Source organism: Dipodomys spectabilis, unplaced genomic scaffold (assembly GCF_019054845.1).
Source record: "Dipodomys spectabilis isolate Male_0828 unplaced genomic scaffold, ASM1905484v1 ptg000266l, whole genome shotgun sequence".
In the NCBI taxonomy this organism is placed as follows: Eukaryota; Metazoa; Chordata; class Mammalia; order Rodentia; family Heteromyidae; genus Dipodomys; species Dipodomys spectabilis.
In genome coordinates this window covers 4,308,105-4,325,886 of record NW_024870943.1, presented here as the reverse complement: position 1 = coordinate 4,325,886, position 17,782 = coordinate 4,308,105, and the positions used below count along the sequence as shown (strand labels likewise).

The following is a 17,782-nucleotide window of genomic DNA, read 5'->3' as shown; positions in this document are numbered from 1 at the left end:
TATCTGTTGACCTAGATTGTATCTGCAGACTATTGACTGTGCAAATACAGACTTTGGTTGATTCTTGCATTCCAATAGTGTTCTAGCAAAAAACTGGTGTTATTTTCATCCCAAAAGGGCAGAGTAAGCCAGAAAAACACAAAAAAATGGCAAGTCCGGGTATCTCAACTCCCACTCATGATAATCAGGGGACAGAACAGATAATGAATAGTCCAGAGAAGAGTTCCCAAATAGCTCTACAAACACTGCCGGCAAACATGATAAATGAAAAGATTGAAAACATACAAAGGACTCTGTATGTGCGTGATAGGGAGAGAGAGGAGACAATCCAAAAGTTTATACAGGAATATCATGAGCATGAGGAAGCTACTCAAAAACTGATACAGGATTTGCATGAGCAGCTTGAGAATACTCAAAGAGAAAGGCAGGAATGGCATGAGCAGGCTGAGAACACTCAAAGAGAACTACAGGAATCGCATGAACGAGAGCAGGAGGAAGCTAAGCAAAGAGTAATACAGGAAATGAGAGAGCAGGATGAGAATACACAAAGACCACTAAAGACATCCATGAGATCTATTAACAAAGAGCTGAAGGAAGTCAGGGTGAACACAAAGGGAATGCTGACTGGAACACCAACAGAAGGAATGGCAGTCCAAGGAAACCATAACCAATCAAATAAGTGATTTGAGAATAAACACTGAACACCAAATTAAGGAAGTAAAGAAGTTCATACAAGATCTAAAACAAAGCTTCAATAAAGAATTTGAAGCCATCAAAGATGACCAATTAGAAAGAAAAGGAATAAAAAACAAAGTAGAAAGTCTTGCAGTAGGTTAGACCATGCAGAAGATCAAACCTCAGGGATTGAAGACAGCCTAGCTATTATAGAGAAAGAACATACATCCAAGACAAGTCCAAAAAATACGATTGATCTATCCAAAACTTGGAAGACACCATCAGAAGGCCTAATCTAAAGATAATGGGTGTAGAGGAGCACCTAGAAACAGAAGTTAATGGTCTAGGAAATTCGTTTAACAGGGTCCTAGCAGAGAACTTCCCAAACATGCAAAAAGATAGGCCTATGCAGATACAAGAAGCTTTTAGAACTCCAAATAGATCAGACCAGAATAGGACATCCCACAGTCACATTATAATCCACACAGGATCAACTCAGACCCAGGAAAAGATCCTTAAAGCTGTCAAGGAGAAAAGATTAATCACCTATAAAGGAAAACCAATTAGAATCACCTCAGATTTCTCAGCAGAGACAATCAAAGCAAGAAAAGCCATGCCCTAAAAACAAACAACTATCAACCAAGAACACTGTACCCAGCTAAACTCTCCTTTATAACTGAAGGCCAATAAAAACCTTCCATAGCAAAGAAAAATTGAAACAATACATCTCCACCAAACCAGCCCTACCAAAGATTCTTAAAGATATCCTACACATAGAAAACCAACAAGACCACAATAAAGGCCAAGAAACTGCACCCAAACTGAGAATCCAAGAACCATAGGAAGAACCCAGTTTTCACAGCCCTCAGGAAGGTGGATAACATGACAGGAACTCCCAAATACCTCTCAGTCCTATCTATCAACATTAATGGACTTAACTCTCCAATTAAGCGACATGGACTGTCTAGCTGGATTAAAAAACAAGATCCTTCTATCTGCTGCTTTCAGGAGTCACATCTTGCCCGTAAAAACAAACACATTTTCAATGTTAAAGGCTGGAACAAAATCTACCAAGCAAACAGCCCCTATAAACAGGCGGGAGTTGCAATCCTAGTATCAGATAAAATAGACTTCAAATTAAAATTTGTGAGTAGAGATAAAGAAGGTTGCTACATACTAATTAAGGGATCTGTCCTTCAGTAGGATATTACAATTCTAAATATCTATTCGCCAAAAAATGGAGCACCCAAATTTATCCAAGAAAAACTACTATCCGTCAAATCCCACATAGATCCAAAGACATTAATTGTTGGGGATTTTAACACACAACTCTCCCACTAGATAGATCAACTCAGCAAAAACTCAACAGAGAAACCGCAGATCTAAACAGCTGCATAGATCAACTAGATTTAACAGACATCTACCAAATATTTCACCCAACAGCATCAGATTACATGTTTTTCTCAGCAGCACATCAAACACTTTCTAAAATAGACCACATTTTAGGCCACAAATCAAACTTGTCCAAATTCAGAAACATTGAACTTATACCTTGCATTCTCTCTGATCACAAGGGAATAAAATCAACAATAAAAGCCACCAAAGAAAGTCCGGTAACACGTGGAGGCTGAACAACACACTGCTGAATCACAAGTGGGTCATGGAAGAGATTAGAAAGGAAATTCAAATGTTCATTCTACTCAACAAAAATGAGCACACAAATTACCAGCTCCTCTGAGACACAGTGAAGGCAGTACTCAGAGGCAAGTTTACAGCTCTGAGCTCCTACATCTACAAATTGCAGAGATCTGAAACCAACAACTTAATGACACATCTAAACCTCATTGAAAAAGAGCAGCAAGATAAACCCCAATCCAGTAGACGGAAAGAAATAATCGAAATGAAATCAGAATTAAATGAATTAGAATCCAAAAAAACTATAGAGAGAATCAACAAAACGAAGAGTTGGTTCTTCGAAAAAATTAACAAAATTGACAGACCCTTAGCAAATCTTATCAGAAAATGAAGAGAACATACCCAAATAAATAAACTCAGAGATGAGAATAAAAACATCACCACGGAAACAACCAAGATCCAGAACATTATAGGGGAATATTAATCAAAACTTTATGCTAATAAGTTTGAGAACTTGACAGAAATGGACCTTTTCCTAGCAAACATTGACATGCCAAAACTGAACCAAGATGAGTTAAATCATGTAAACAGGCCCATATCAAGCATTGAAATAGAAACAGCCATAAGCGACCTCTCAGCTAAGAAAAGTCCAGGACCAGATGGTTTTACAGGGAATTCTACAAGGCCTTCAAAGCAGAGCTCACACCAATTCTCCTCCACCTCTTCAATGAAATTGAAAGAGAAAGTTCACTACCCAACACATTCTATGAAGCCATCATAACCCTCATCCCAAAACCAGGCAGGGACTCATCAAAGAAAGAGAACTATAGACCCATTTCTTTGATGAACATTGATGCAAAACTTCTCAACAAAATTTTGGCCAATCGACTTCAACAATTCATCCAAAAAATCATACACCACGATCAAACAGGATTCATTTCAGGGATGCAAAGCTGGTTCAATATACACAAATCAATTAATATTATTCATCACATCAACAGGAGCAAGGATAAGAACCACATGGTTATCTCAATAGATGCAGAAAAAGCATTCGACAGGATCCAACACCCCTTTATGATAAAGGTTTTGGAAAAATTAGGAATCCATGGAACATTCCTCAATACAATAAAGGCTGTATATGACAAACCTACAGCCAGCCTTATACTCAATGGTGAAAAACTAAAGCCATTTCCTCTTAACTCAGGAACAAGACAAGGATGCCCACTCTCTCCACTTCTCTTCAATCTAGTATTAGAATGCCTAGCTACAGCAATAAGACAAGATGCAGACATAAAGGGGATCCAAATAGGGAAAGAAGAAATAAACCTCTCCCTCTTTGCAGATGACATGATCTTGTATTTAAAGAATCCCATAGACACCACTCCCAAATTACTCAAGCTGATTCAAAACTTTGGCAAAGTATCAGGGTATACAATTAACCCCCAAAAATCAATGGCTTTTCTGTATGCCAACAAGGAGAAAAGTGTGGCTGAAATTAGGAAAGCAACTCCATTGGTAATAGCCACATAAAAAATAAAATAGCTAGGAATTAACTTAACCAAAGAAGTGAAGAACCTCTATGATGAAAACTTTAAAATCTTGAAAAAGGAAATCAACACAGAACTTGAAAAATGGCAAAAACTCCCATGCTCCTGGATTGGAAAGATTAACATCGTGAAAATGGCAATACTTCCCAAGGCTATCTACAAATTCAATGCAATACCTATCAAAATTCCACCCACATTCTTCAAGGAAATAGAAGAGGCAATCCAAAAATTCATATGGAACAATAAAAGACCCCGAATAGCAAAAACGCTCCTCAACGGAAAGAACACTGCTGGAGGAATATCAATACCAAATTTCAAACTCTACTATAAAGCCATAGTAATCAAAACAGCTTGGTATTGGCATAAGAACAGACGTCGGGACCAATGGAATAGAATTGAAAACCCAGAAATGAACCTACAGACCTATAGCCATCTAATCTTCGATAAGGGAGCTAAAACAATAGAATGGAAGAAAGACAGCCTCTTCAGTAAATGGTGCTGGCAAAATTGGTTAACTACATGTAGAAAACTAAAGCTAGATCCTTATATTTCACCCTGCACCAGAATCAACTCCAAATGGATCAAAGACCTTGAAGTCAAAGCAAACACTTTGAAAACATTACGGGATGGAATAGGAGAAACCCTAGGTCTCCTTGGCTCAGGCCGAAATTTTCTGAATAGAGATCCGGAAACACAAGAAATCAAAGAAAGGTTGGACAAATGGGATTGCATAAAGTTGCAGAGCTTCTGCAGGGCAAATGACATATCTAGCAAGATCAATAGAAAGCCCACGGATTGGGAGAAGATCTTTACTAGCCATACAACGGACGTATCTAAAATATACTTGGAACTCAGAAAGTTAAACCCCCTAACAACAAATCCTCAAAGAAACAACTGCCCAATAAATAAGTGGGCAAAAGACTTAAAGAGAAATTTCTCTCAAGAAGAAAGAACGATGGCCAATAGACACATGAAGAAATGTTCAATATCCCTAGCCATAAAAGAAATACAAATCAAAATAACATTGAGATATCACCTCACTCCAGTTAGAATGCCAAAAATGAAGAACTCTAACAACAACAGATGCTGGAGGGGATGTGGACAGAAGGGAACCTTACTTCATTGTTGGTGGGAATGTAAACTTGTTCAACCACTTTGGAAAGCAGTATGGAGGTTCCTCAAAAGATTTCACATAGAACTCCCCTATGACCCAGCAATCCCACTTTTGGGCATTTACCCTAATGTTTACAAACAAGACCACACTAAAGCTACCAGCACAACTATGTTTATTGCAGCATTATTTACCATAGCTAAGATATGGAACCAACCCAGATGCCCGTCAGTAGATGAATGGATCAAGAAAAGGTGGTATATATACACAATGGAATTCTATGCCTCCATCAAAAAGAATGACATTTCCCCATTTGTTAGGAAATGGAAAAACTTGGAAAAAATTATATTAAGTGAAGTAAGCCAGGCCCAAAGTAACATAGGTCCCATGGTTTCCCTTATTTGCAATATCTAGTATATGTACCAGTCAAGCGGAAAAGGTCAGATAATGTGATGTCAGGAAAAAGAACCCTTAGATATGTATCTTAATGTTTTTTTCTTTCATGCATGTGTTTCTAACGCATTTATAAGATTATTTCTTTGTTGCTTTGCATGTCCCTCCCCCACAGTATAACCCCTGCTTTCACTATATTTGATGTCAGTGTAACTTGTGGAGGAGATGGGATAAAAACCAGTTGTTTAAGGATACAGGTGGACCTGTTGCAACAATGAGAAGTACAAATTGTCATGTCCAAAATGAGCTTTACAAAGTCGGTGCGGGGGGGGGGGGGGGGGGAAGGGGGGGAAAGGTGGGAAGGAGAAGGATTGGGATTGGTGGGGGAAGGGGGAGGCTGGGAAGGGATGTGAAGGATAAACAAAGGAGGAGGCTGCAATGCTTGGTAAGAAATGTATGCATTATCCTGCCCATGTAATTGTAACCCCTCTGTACAGTATGTTCACAAATAAAATAAAATTAAACTTAAAAAAAAAGAAATACATTACCTGTACAATATTAAAATTAAAAATAATTTCTGTTTTTTATTAAGACAGCAGCTAGACAGTGTATTCCTACCTAGCTTTCCCTTCCTAATGACAGTGCTGTTTGTTTTATGGAATTTTATTAAATCAATCTAACAATGCTGGTTCTCCAATGATAGAGCAGCATCTAGCCACCGAGAAACAGCATGTGGCCAAAGGACACAGCCAGAACCAGGCACAGGTGTCTCATGCCCATACTCCTAGCTAGTCAGAAGCCATGTCGGTTCTTAAGCCCACTGGGAAGAAAACTTAGTGAGACTCTTACTTCAACTAATCACAGGAAAAGCCAGAAGTAGTACAATGGCTCAAGTTGTAGAGTGCTAGCCTTGAGCAAAAGAATCCCAGGAACAGTGCCCAGGACCTGAGTTCAAGCCCCACGTCAGGAAAAAAAAAATACTGGATCTTGGAGCCAATGACAAACAAAATTGTAGCCAGTGACAAAGCAGGAGGCAACCAAGGACAATCAGGATGCAGTCAACGCGGAGATATGTGTACACCATGACACATATTCTTCCATCCTGTGATCTCCATGACTCTACTCTGTGACAAGCAGTGTGGCAAAGGCACAATGGAGATCAGTGTTCTGATTTAGACAACAAAAGAAACCTTCCAAGATCGGCCCGTGGAGAAAGTAAATCACTGCAGGTCCCATCGTCCATCACCACTGGACTTTCTGGAGAAGTGTCATGAGGAAAAGGGGTGCTGTTCAGTCTGGAGCCCACTGGACATTGGGTATTTTATTCTATTCTATTTTTTGGTCAGAGACTAGGACTGGAACTCGCTATCTGACGCTTTTGCTCATCATCTGATGCTCCAAAAGAGCTCTATCCTTCCACTGGACACTCAACCTAGTTTGAAGTCTACTCCCCCTCTTATCCTTCTTGTTCATAGTCTCTATATAGAGTTGGCTCCCTTGATATTGTTTTAGTCCTCGATTTTATTTTTGATCTTAATATTTATTGTCTGTATGTGTTGAGCCAATTTGCATCCTTGGAATAAAATCAGCTTTATTGTCATGTGTGATATTTCTAGTATATTATCACATATACTTCTGAGACTTTGGGATGAGCATCTCAACTACATTTCTTTACCATTTTCAAGTTTGCTTGACAATAATAGTGTTCTGATCATGTTTTGTTAGCAGGGAAATTCTGCTTGAATTGGCTGAGCTCCTACATGTTTCCTCTCTGTTACCAAAATTGTTGGAGAAGCCTTTTCCTGAACATTTTAGGGTTTTGTATTGTTTGTTTTTTTTTTTTGAGTTTTCTTTTTTGCTGTTGTTTAGTTGTTTTGTTCTTGTACTGGTCCTAGGGCTTGAACTGAGGACCAAGGCTGTGTGCCTGAGCTTTTTTTTTTTTTTTTTTGGTCTGGTCATGGGGCCTGAACTCTGGGCCTGGGCGCTGTCCCTCAGCTCTTCAGCTCAAGGCTAGTGCTCTACCACTTGAGCCACAGCACCACTTCTGCTTTTTTGTTTTTGTTTATGTGGTGCTGGGGAATCAAACCCAGGGCCTCATGCATTCAAGGCAAGCGCTGTACCACTTAGCCACCTTCCCAGTCCTGTGCCTGAGCTTTTGTTTTTGATCAACGCTAGCAGTCTCCCACTTGAGCCACAGCTCTACCTGTGGCTTTTTGCTTGTTAAATGCAGGTAAGAGTCTCACAACAGAGTTTTGCCCAGTCTAGTTTTGAACTGTGATCCTCACATCACAGGTTCTGAGAAGCTATCATAACAGTGTGAAGCTGGCACCTAGCTTCAATAAGTTTTGGATATATAATAGAACATCCCAAATATGAACAAGGAGGACAAGAACTACTTACAACCAAGTTGTGATGTGCAAGGAGATTGAAGTCATAGTAGTCTCCCCAAAATGGAGGACAAAGTGTGAACAAAGCCAGCAGTGGTACTCATTAGACAATGTGTGGAACTGAACTATGCAACTTGTGGTTGGGAATGAGAGAAAATAAATGACAGAGATTGTGGGAAGGGGTAACAAAACAAACTGTTCTCCTTAACTGTAATATGAAACATGAACCCCTCTCCACATCATCTACAACATAAGCATTTTAGTGGGGTGCCACTAGTGGCTCATGCCTATAATCCTAGCTACTCAGGAGTCTGAGATCCCAGGATTGCCCAATACAAAGCCAGCCGATGCAGGAAAGTTCGTGAGCCTCTTATCTCCAATTAACCACTGGAAATCTGGCAGTGGGACTGTGGCTCAATGCTTGCCTTGAGCTGAAGAACTCAGGGACAGTGACCAGGCCTAGAGTTCAAGCCCCATGTCTGACAAAAAAAAATAAAATAAAACAAATATACTCACTTAAAAAATAAAATGAAAAAACAGTCTTCTCTAAAATAAAAACCTTCAGTGCTGAAGATGGTCAGGACTTTCAGAAGGAACAAACACTAGTGCCCTCAAATACAAAGAGGAGCAACTCTACAAATACCTTACGACACGTGGAGAAGAAAGATGACATTGGTCAAGTCCTCTCACTCTTATAGTACTTTGTGGGAAGGCAACTCCTCTGTCCAACTACTTAAACATCAAAAATAAAACAAATATGGACAAGTCAGAAATACAGCAACTAAAGAAATAAAGTCTGAGATTAAACCCTGACATTAACTACACCTCTCCAAAACATTTTTTAAAGAGGACAGAAGTAGCATGATGGTATCGATACATGCACAAAAAGACTTTGACAGAATTCAACATCACTTTATTTTTTTTAAAAAAAAAGCTTTGAAGGGATTGGGAAGAGAGAGGGACATGCCTCAACATCACAAAGCTTAGGCATGATAAACCTACAGTTGAAGCTGTCCTGAAGGGAAAATTGAAAGCAAGTCTGCATAAGGAAGGAAGGTGAAGAAACTCAGCGATCTCCACTCTCTGATGTTATAAGTTTGGACATGATCCTTCTGCTTCTAGTTCATGGACGAGTTTGATGAGTAACACTGTTATTTCAACATGAAAAGTCACAGAATCAACCCTGGTTCCTGGGATTTTCCTTGTTTGGACTAGCAATGTCATTGGGTGTATAGGCCTATTCAAATTGTTTTAATATTCTTGGTGGAGCTCAAACACCTTGTGTACATTTCTACTGGATTTTCCATTTTGTTAGAATGTAGGTTTTGAAAAGAGTCCTTCATTATCTTCTGGATTTCTTGGTGGTTTTTTGCAATGTTTGCATTGGCATCTCTGATTTTGTTCATCTGAATCTCTTCTTTTCTTCATTAATTTAGATAGTCATTTGTAAATTTTATTCTTTTTTCACTAATAGAGCAACTTATTGTTTTGTTGATTTTATATAAACTGTATTTTTAGTCTCTAGTTAATTTATCACTTATTCCTTACTATCTCTCCCCATCTGGTTGTTATGAGGCTTGGTGTGCACTTATTTTCCAAGTAGGTTTACTCACATTGCTTGTCTTATCTATATGTATACAATGTACACTAAGAACTTTCCTTTCCATACTGCTTTTGCTGCACCCAGAGGGTCTGGTTTGAAGTGTTATATTTTTCAGTGAATTCCCACCTATTGTTCAGTAGTGTGTTATTCAGTCACTGTATGTTTGAGTGTTTCAGTAGTGTTCTGTTGTTTAGGAGCAGTTTAATTGTGATTAGATAAGATACCAAGAGTTATTTCCATCCTTTTGTTTTTGCTCAGGCTGACTTTGTGTCCTAGAATATTGTTAATTTTGGAAAATGTTCCATGTGCTGCTGAAAAGAATGTGAGTTGTGTGCTTGTTGGATAAAATACTTTCAAGAGGGCTTCTATGTCCATTTGAGTAATGGAGTTATTTAATTCAGAAGCTTTTTTGCTGATTTTTGTTTGGTTAACCTATCTTTTGATGAAAGTGGGGTGTTAAAATCTCCCACTATTACTGTGTTGGGGTCTATGAGGTTCTGTGAAGCTAAGAGTATTTGTTTAATGTCTTTATGTCTTCCATGGTTTGGTGCACAAATATTATCCACTATGATTTCCTCTTTGTGGATCATGTACTTTGTTAATATGTGATGGTCTTATTTGTCTCTTTGTACTGATTTTAATGAGGAATATATTTTATCAGATGACAATGTGGATACTCTGCCCTTCTTGCAAGATGTATTTGCATGATGAATTTTGTACATCTTATAGCTCTAAATTATTTATCTTTGTGTGATGAGTTTCTGTTGTTATAGTTGTTTTGTATTTTTTTCCAATATACTGCTTACATCTTTAGGTTGGAGAGTTTACCCATTGATGTTGAATGTCACTATGGAGAACTATGTCATTGTTCCTGCCATCTTGTTATTTTCCTTTCATGTGCTTTTTTCCTCTTTGGTAGTTACTAAACTTCTAATGATCTTTATTCAATTCTATATATTGAATTCTTGTATTTATTCATAATGTAGTGATTTTATATAATGCTGTGTTTACTTTGATTGTTTTCTATTTTCTAATTGTAGCCTTTCCTTTATTATGCCTTGTAGTTCTGATGTAATTCTATGGATTCTTTTTGTTGCTGTTGTTTGTCATGGAAGATTGGAGTTTCACCATCCTTTGTGATTTTTAGCCAGACTGGTTACACCAGTTTGGGTTGCCAATTGTTCTTATTTGGGGGTTGAATTATACCACTCCAGGCTCTCTCTGCATTAAGTTGGTATGGAGAAATCTGCAGTTATTCTCATCTTTTTTCATTGTAATAAAGTTCCTTCTTTAGTTTGCTGCATTTAAAAATGGTTTCTTGCTTTAGAAGTTCAGCGTTTTCACTTTGATGTGTCTAGTGGTATTTCTTCTGGCACCCTGTCTGGTATGGGTTCTACATATCTCTACCAGGTGGATGAGAATCCACATTGAGTTAGGGAAATTTTCTGTTCTTATTTTGTTACATGGCTTATCAATGTCCAGAGCTTTGGACATGAGAAAACCTTGTAGCACAGCCTGTGCATTAGAATCTTGTGCTGTGGGGTACAGGAGCCCTACACAGCTGGCCCATCAGATTCCAAGCTCTGCAGAGCCAAGGCCCCCAGCAGGGAAGACAGAGAATGCTCTGGGTTCCACTCAGTATGTCCCCAGGGCTGTGAGAACTAACTTTTAATAACCAGCAACATCCTGAAGTTTACTTTCTGATGAGTTTGACTTGGAAAAAACACACATCTTGAAGTTGTAATTCTGTTCTCTAAGTAATCAACTTAATATGTTCTCTCAGAGATTGCCTTGGCACTTGGGAGAGAGTTTTGCATGTCCTGTGGGGACATCAGATTGAAGTCTGTAAACAAGGCCGACCAGACAGCAGGTGACACTGATTGATGTCCACTAGGAGAAGCATCATCACCCTGGTATGGTTCATAGTCAAGGCTGTGCACGGGCAGCCTATCCACAATGCCAGGCTGCCTCCAGGAAGCTGTGTCTCATGAGCCGGCATTGTGCAGCTCTCAGCCTTGACAGGAACATGAGGTAGGAAGAGGTAAGAAGACTTTAGCATCCTCCTTACCCCAGCTTTGCAACATTTCCTGCTCTGCATGTTGTAATTTGAAACAGGGTGGCAATAATATTTGCTGAAGGGAACATGGAAACCTCACTGTTTCTTAGATTGATTTTATCTGCAGTAACCTGGGAGAGGTCTAAATTGTTTTACTCATAATTTATTCATTGATCTACAGATGTCTTGTATGTGTATGTATGTACGTATGTATGTATGCATTTATGTTTATTTAATTACTTTTGTCTGTCTTGTGGCTTGAATCAGGGCCGGGGCTCTGTCCCTGTGTTTTTGTGCTCAAGGCTAGGACTCTATCACATGAGCGTCTGAGCCACTTCCAGCCACTTTGATAATTTATGAAAGGTAAGGGTCACAAACTTTCAAAGTCTGTTGACTTCAAACCATGATCCTCAGATCTCAGCCTCCTGAGTACCTAGGACTATAGGAGAGTCACTGGCACCAAGCTACAAATGCTTTTCTTATAGGTTATGGATTCTCTGAAATGACAGATGTTAGAATTTCAGTCTTCTCAGTTTCTATCAGTTTAATTTTCATTACTATTTTGTATTTTTATTATAAAGGTGATATACAAGGGTTACTATTTCATAAGTCCAGTAATGAATATAAATATTTGTCAGTTGTGAGGCATCCACTCAGGGTGTACATGCTCCTCCTGAGATTTTAAGCTCCAGGCTAGCGCTCTGCTATTTTGAGCCACAGTGCCACCTTGTTCACTACATTTCCTTTTGGATAATGCCATTGCTAACTTTACCTTTCCCAATCTTCCCATCCAGTTCTCAACCACAAGTTGTATAGTTTCTTTTCCACATAGTGTCTACTGTGTACCACTGATGCATTCACTCACACTCTCTCATAATTGACAAACTCTCCAAACAACAAGTGACTTTATTCCACCAACTTTAATGGAAAAATTTCAACACCCATAGATACATTGCTAGGGACATCATAGATATTTTTTAACATGAAAACAAGAACAAGATCTCTGCGTGATAAAAATATTCAAAACTTATATATACTAAATCTATCACACAGGAGATTTTCTGTATCTGTTGTTATATTTTCCTCATTTCTACTCCGGTGATCACTGCATAGGGTAATCGGTGAGCTGAAGCCTATTTTAAATCTTAGTCTCCTGTACCATTGTCCCAATGTTTTATCATTGTACAAGACTGGTTTGTGTAGATTTTTGTGTCATTTCCCTCCAGAAATACACTGGCATTTCATCTCTGGAATCCCAAGATAATGACTGTATTTCATATCAAGGCATGCTAAAATAGAACCACGGGCAGTACAATGCTTCACTGAGTTTTTAGGGAGTGTGTGAAACCATGTTCACTTCTGATATATTTGGCCCACTCCTCTTTTGAAGCTTATTTTAACAGTTTACCCAGGAATTTTCCCCAGTTTGTCATTTCTTCACAGGAAACATTCCACCTGGTAGTCTTCCTGAAGTAGTAAACATTTCTTTGGGGATGCTGGAGCTTGAACTAATGGTCTGTCCCTTACCTTTCTTATGTATTACTAATTAGATGTGTTTTCAAATGAGATGTTGTAGCTGGACACTGGTGGCTCACACTTGTATCCTTGCTACTTAGGTTCATGATATGAAGCTAGCCCAGGCCAGAATGTCTCTGAGACTTATCTCTAATTAATCAGCATAAAGATGGAGGTGAAGCTTGTAGCTTTTAGCAAAAATACAAGAACACAGGGTACTATTCAGGCCCTCAGATCAAGCTACAAGATTTCAACACACACACACACACACACACACACACACACACACACACACACACACACACACACACACAAAGCATATATAATAATGTGGAGCTCAAACAAAACATAATATCCAAATTTCTGTGTACCACAGGCCCACGGTTTTCCTAGTGAAGGCACTAGGATCCATGGTGTGAGTAGGGTTTCTTTTCTATTATCTCAACCATTTCTGTCCTCTAGATTCTCTAGATCTTTTGTCTTTGGCATCCCACTCCAGAAGGGCCACCCCTAGGCCAGAAACTGACTTTGATCTTCCATATTCTTTGTGAAGCTCAATTTGGAATGGATCCATAATCCAGTGCACTGATTTTCTCTCCTGTATAGACTCCCTGTTTATCCCTACATCAAACATCCCAAACACCTTAGCAATGTTCTCAGATGCATCAATATGGGGGCTTTTCCTCATAGCCCAGCTGTGTGTTGGTGTCATGGGGAACTCCCTGCTCTCCATGCTCTATCTGTACATGTTTTTATTCCAACGTCAGCTGAAGAAGCCCATCGATGCCATTTTCATGCACCTGACTGTGGTCAACATCCTGAACCTCACCTTCACAATGTTGCCAGACATCATAGCATGCTTCGGAATCCAGCGATTTCTGAACGATGTGGGCTGCAAGGTGGTGGTGTACTTCTTAAGAGTCACCCGGGGACTGTCCATCTGTACCACCTCACTCCTCAGTGCTTTTCAGGCCATCACCATCAGCAACAGCCATGCTCAATTGGTGTGGCTTAAATCTAAGCCTTCCATGTGGATTTTCCCTTCTTTCCTCTTCTTCTGGGTCATCAATATGGTCATCTATGTCCCGGTCATTACAGCTATGAAAGCCAAAAGCAATTTCACTTTGGTTGGTCCCGGGTTTTCCAATGCATATTGTGAGACTCGGCAGATAGAAGACAATAGATCATGGTATTTCATCTCTATCTTATTATTTCGAGATCTCGTGTTTGTTTTCCTCATGATCACCACCAGCTTCTATATGGTGACCTTCCTGTACCGACACCATAAGAGAGCCCGACACCTCCACAGTCCCAGGCTTGCTTCCCAGTTGGCACCTGAGAACAAGGCCACCCACACCATCTTACTGTTAGTCAGCTGTTTTGTGTTCTTCTATTGCTCCAACAACATCGCAACTTTTTGTTCCTTTTACACACCAGTGAAAATCCCAACACTGGATGTGCTGATTTGTATTTTGTCATCATGCTACCCAACCGTATGTCCTTTTTTCTTAATGAAAAATAATAAAATTTTTTCTAAATATTCACTCTCCCTCTCGATGATAGGAAGTACTGGTTGTCATAAAGCATTCAACAGCTGATTGGACAGCCAAAACTTTTCTTCAAAGTGCTTAAGTTCCTAGAAATATATCTGAGGAAGAAATTATCTTGAACACGTGAAGTGTTGTTCCAGTTCAGAGATGCTATAATTCTTTCTTTTTTAATTTTTTTTGGGGTCCAGTAGTGGGGCCTGAACTCTGGGCCTAGGTGCTGTCCCTCAGTCTTCAGCTCAAGGCTAGCACTCTACCACTTGAGCCACAGTGCCACGTCCGGATTTTCACTTTGCTTATGTGGTGCTTTGAATTTTAACCCAGAGCCTCAGGCATGCAAGGCAAGCGCTGTACCACAGAGCCACCTTCCCAGCCCCTATGCAGTAATTCTTAAATGCTGAGGTACTTTTGTGTCTTTGCACAAAAGTGTTATATTGCTTAGTTGCTTAACAGATTATTAATGGGACAAATGAAATACATTTTCTGTACACTATAGAATTAAAAGCTTTTCTATTCTTATAAGACAGTTGCTAGACAATCTATTTCTTCCTTGTGTTCTCTTCCTACTATCTGTGCTGTTTGTTATAAAGAATTCTATTAGATCACTCTAAGAATGCTGGTTCTCCAATGAAAGAGTAACATCTAGCCACGGAAGAAACAGCATGTGGCCAAAGGACATAGCCAGAGCCAGGCACAGGTGGCTCATGGCCATAATCCTAGCTAGTCAGAAGGCACCTCAGTTCTCAGGCACCCTGGGAAGAAAACTTAGTGAGACCCTTACTTCAACTAATCACAAGAAAAGCCAGAAGTAGTGCTACAGCTCAAGTGAAAGAGTGTTAGCCTTGAGCAAAAGAAGCCCAGGGACAGTGCCCAGGCCCTGAGTTCAAGCCCCAGGTCTGGCATAAAAGAAAAAAGAATGGACCTTGCAGCCAATGACAAAGAAAATTGTAGCCAGTGATGAGGCAGGAGGCAACCAATGACAATCAGGATGCAGTCAATGCAGAGATGTGTATACTCGATGACACATATTCTTCCATTGTAATCTCCATGACTCTACTCTGTGACAAGCAGTGTGGCAAAGGCACAATGGAGATCAGTGTTCTGATTTAGACAACAAAGGAAACCTTCCAAGATAGATCCGTGGAGAGAGTAAGTCCCTACAGGTCCCATCATCCATCACCACTGTACTTTCTGGAGAAGTATCATGAGGAAAAGGGGTGCTGTTCAGCCTGGAGCCCACTGGACATTGGGTATTTTATTCTATTCTATTTTTTTGGTCAGAGACCAGGACTGGAACTTGGTATCTGATGCTTTTGCTCATCATCTGCTGCTCCACAAGTTCCCTATCCCTCCACTGGACACTCAACCTAGTTTGAAGTCTACTCCCCCTGTTATCCTTCCTGTTCACAATCTCTATACACAGTTGGCACCCTGATAGTGTTTTAGTCCTCGATTTTACTTTGGACCTTGCCACACCACATACACTTGGTTGAAACTTCTGGAATGAAAGGTTCAGGACAGGAGTGGAACCTGGCATAGACTCAATCCCCAGGCATCCCCCAGGAGTTGGTGGAGAACTGGATTCCCTAAAAAAGACAATCTGGTCAGACTTAACCCGTTGTTCTCTGAGAAAGAGAAGTTCCAGTGTGACTGCTGCTCACCACAGTGACCCAGGGCCCAGTGGCAGGATGCCTGCCCTGTCCCCTGACAAGTCCCACCTGGGAGAGCGTCTGTCCTGCCTCCACGCCAGTTCAGGCCTGCCATTGTACACAACAACCCTTGTTTCCTCCTCTAACAAGCAGCTCAGTATCCAACCACCATGGGAACCCAGTCCGAGAGGCACAATGGAGAGGAAGCTGCCGAAGCAAGTGTTTGGAAAGGAGCAGAGATCACAGCAGGCAAAGCAGCCATGAAGATGTGTCTGCAAGGAGTCCTTAGCTGGGTTCAGCAAAGAGAGGCCGGCGCAGGTGGGCGGAGCACTTCCATAAAGCTGCCTGTGGTGGATAGATGGCTTCTGATTTGAAATCGACAACAGAATAAAGGACTGTAGTTCAATGAATAGTCTCTGGCCAGAGAAACAAGGTCAAATGCTTAAGTTTCTGCACTTCCAGTGGTTCCTGGAATTTCCAGCTGAGTGGACATCTTTCTGTGACCAGTGGGTGTCACGCCACCTTCTGCGGAGTCTGCGTGAGAGATCACGTTGGACAAAGAGCTTCAAGGAAGCATGCCCTCAGGAAGGAGGTGTTGGTTCAAGGCTTCCCATACACTTGGCTGCACCTTTATAGCCTCTACCTTTATTCTTACTATATTCTTCTTGGCTGTACATTCGTTGCCTTTATTCTCGTTTTGGCTATTTTTCTATTGATCCGCGAACAGAGCATGTTGTATTTTTCCAGTCCAATAGAAACGGCTTCTCTAAGTAATAAAGACTAAGGCCAAAGATTAAATGTGGGCGATGCCCCAATCAATCTATCATCTGATGTGACGTTGCCTCCAGAAACTCCTACAACTTCACAGGCAGTTTTGCAGCTCATGCATAGTAAATATAGAGACTTAAAATTTCCAGATATGTCCAACAGACAAAATCAATGAACTAAACTAAGTTAGAAAGACTTATCCCAGTAGTTCGGAGAGTTCTAAAAAAGAAGGGACCTCTGATTATAAAAGAAAAAGAAAGATTCTCCCAACAGTTATGATTAAGTTTCTTCCAACTTACGTTATAAGGAATAGATGGTGTTTTCACACAAAATATAAAGTTAGTAACATATTTCCTGAACCAACCAAGAACCATTTCCTTATACAGGAGCTTAAAAAGATGAAATTAGTTGGATAAAAATAAAATTAAAAAGAGCAAAAGTACAGCCCTGTCTTAGGTTTGTTAATTATTAAACATAAATAAGACTGAATAGATGACGTATTCTATTAAACAATATGCTAGACCTGTTTTGCATCACTTAGCTTAAACAGTTGGTGGGATAGTCATCAATTTTCATGTAATTCATTAATGCTTTGCCTTTAAAAAAAATTGATTACGTGCTTAAATAAACAAAGAATCTATGTCACAATCACACACTGTATAAAAATGTTAATTCTCCTCAATAAAGATACACTCAGATGCAACTCTTTTGAGTCTCTGTCTGTTTGTCACATCGCCGACTCCTTTGCCCACCTATCCCAAGATCCCTGTCCCGTCGTTCCCAGTGCTCCAGCCGAGCTGGTCCGTCCCAGGACCTTAATATTTACTATTTATATGTGTTGAGCTTATTTGCATCCTTAGAATAAAATCAGCCTTATTGAAGGGCGGGGGGAACCA

General features: G+C 40.0%; 1 protein-coding gene across 1 annotated transcript; it reads left to right on the top strand.

Annotated features, from left to right (window-relative positions):
* The first annotated feature begins 13,632 nt into the window (after positions 1 to 13,632).
* On the top strand, positions 13,633 to 15,904 carry LOC122125656 (vomeronasal type-1 receptor 4-like). Its single transcript, XM_042700199.1, has 2 exons — positions 13,633 to 14,288; positions 15,751 to 15,904. The coding sequence occupies exons 1-2, from the start codon at positions 13,633 to 13,635 to the stop codon at positions 15,902 to 15,904; spliced, it is 810 nt and encodes a 269-aa protein (XP_042556133.1).
* Positions 15,905 to 17,782: the final 1,878 nt, after the last annotated feature.

Coding starts and splice junctions, on each gene's coding strand:
- LOC122125656 (XM_042700199.1), top strand. CDS start 13,633: ATGGGGAACTCCCTGCTCTCCATGCTCTATCTGTACATGTTTTTATTC. Junction 14,289..15,750: donor GCCACCCACACCATCTTACT/GTTAGTCAGCTG, acceptor TTTTTTGGTCAG/AGACCAGGACTGGAACTTGG.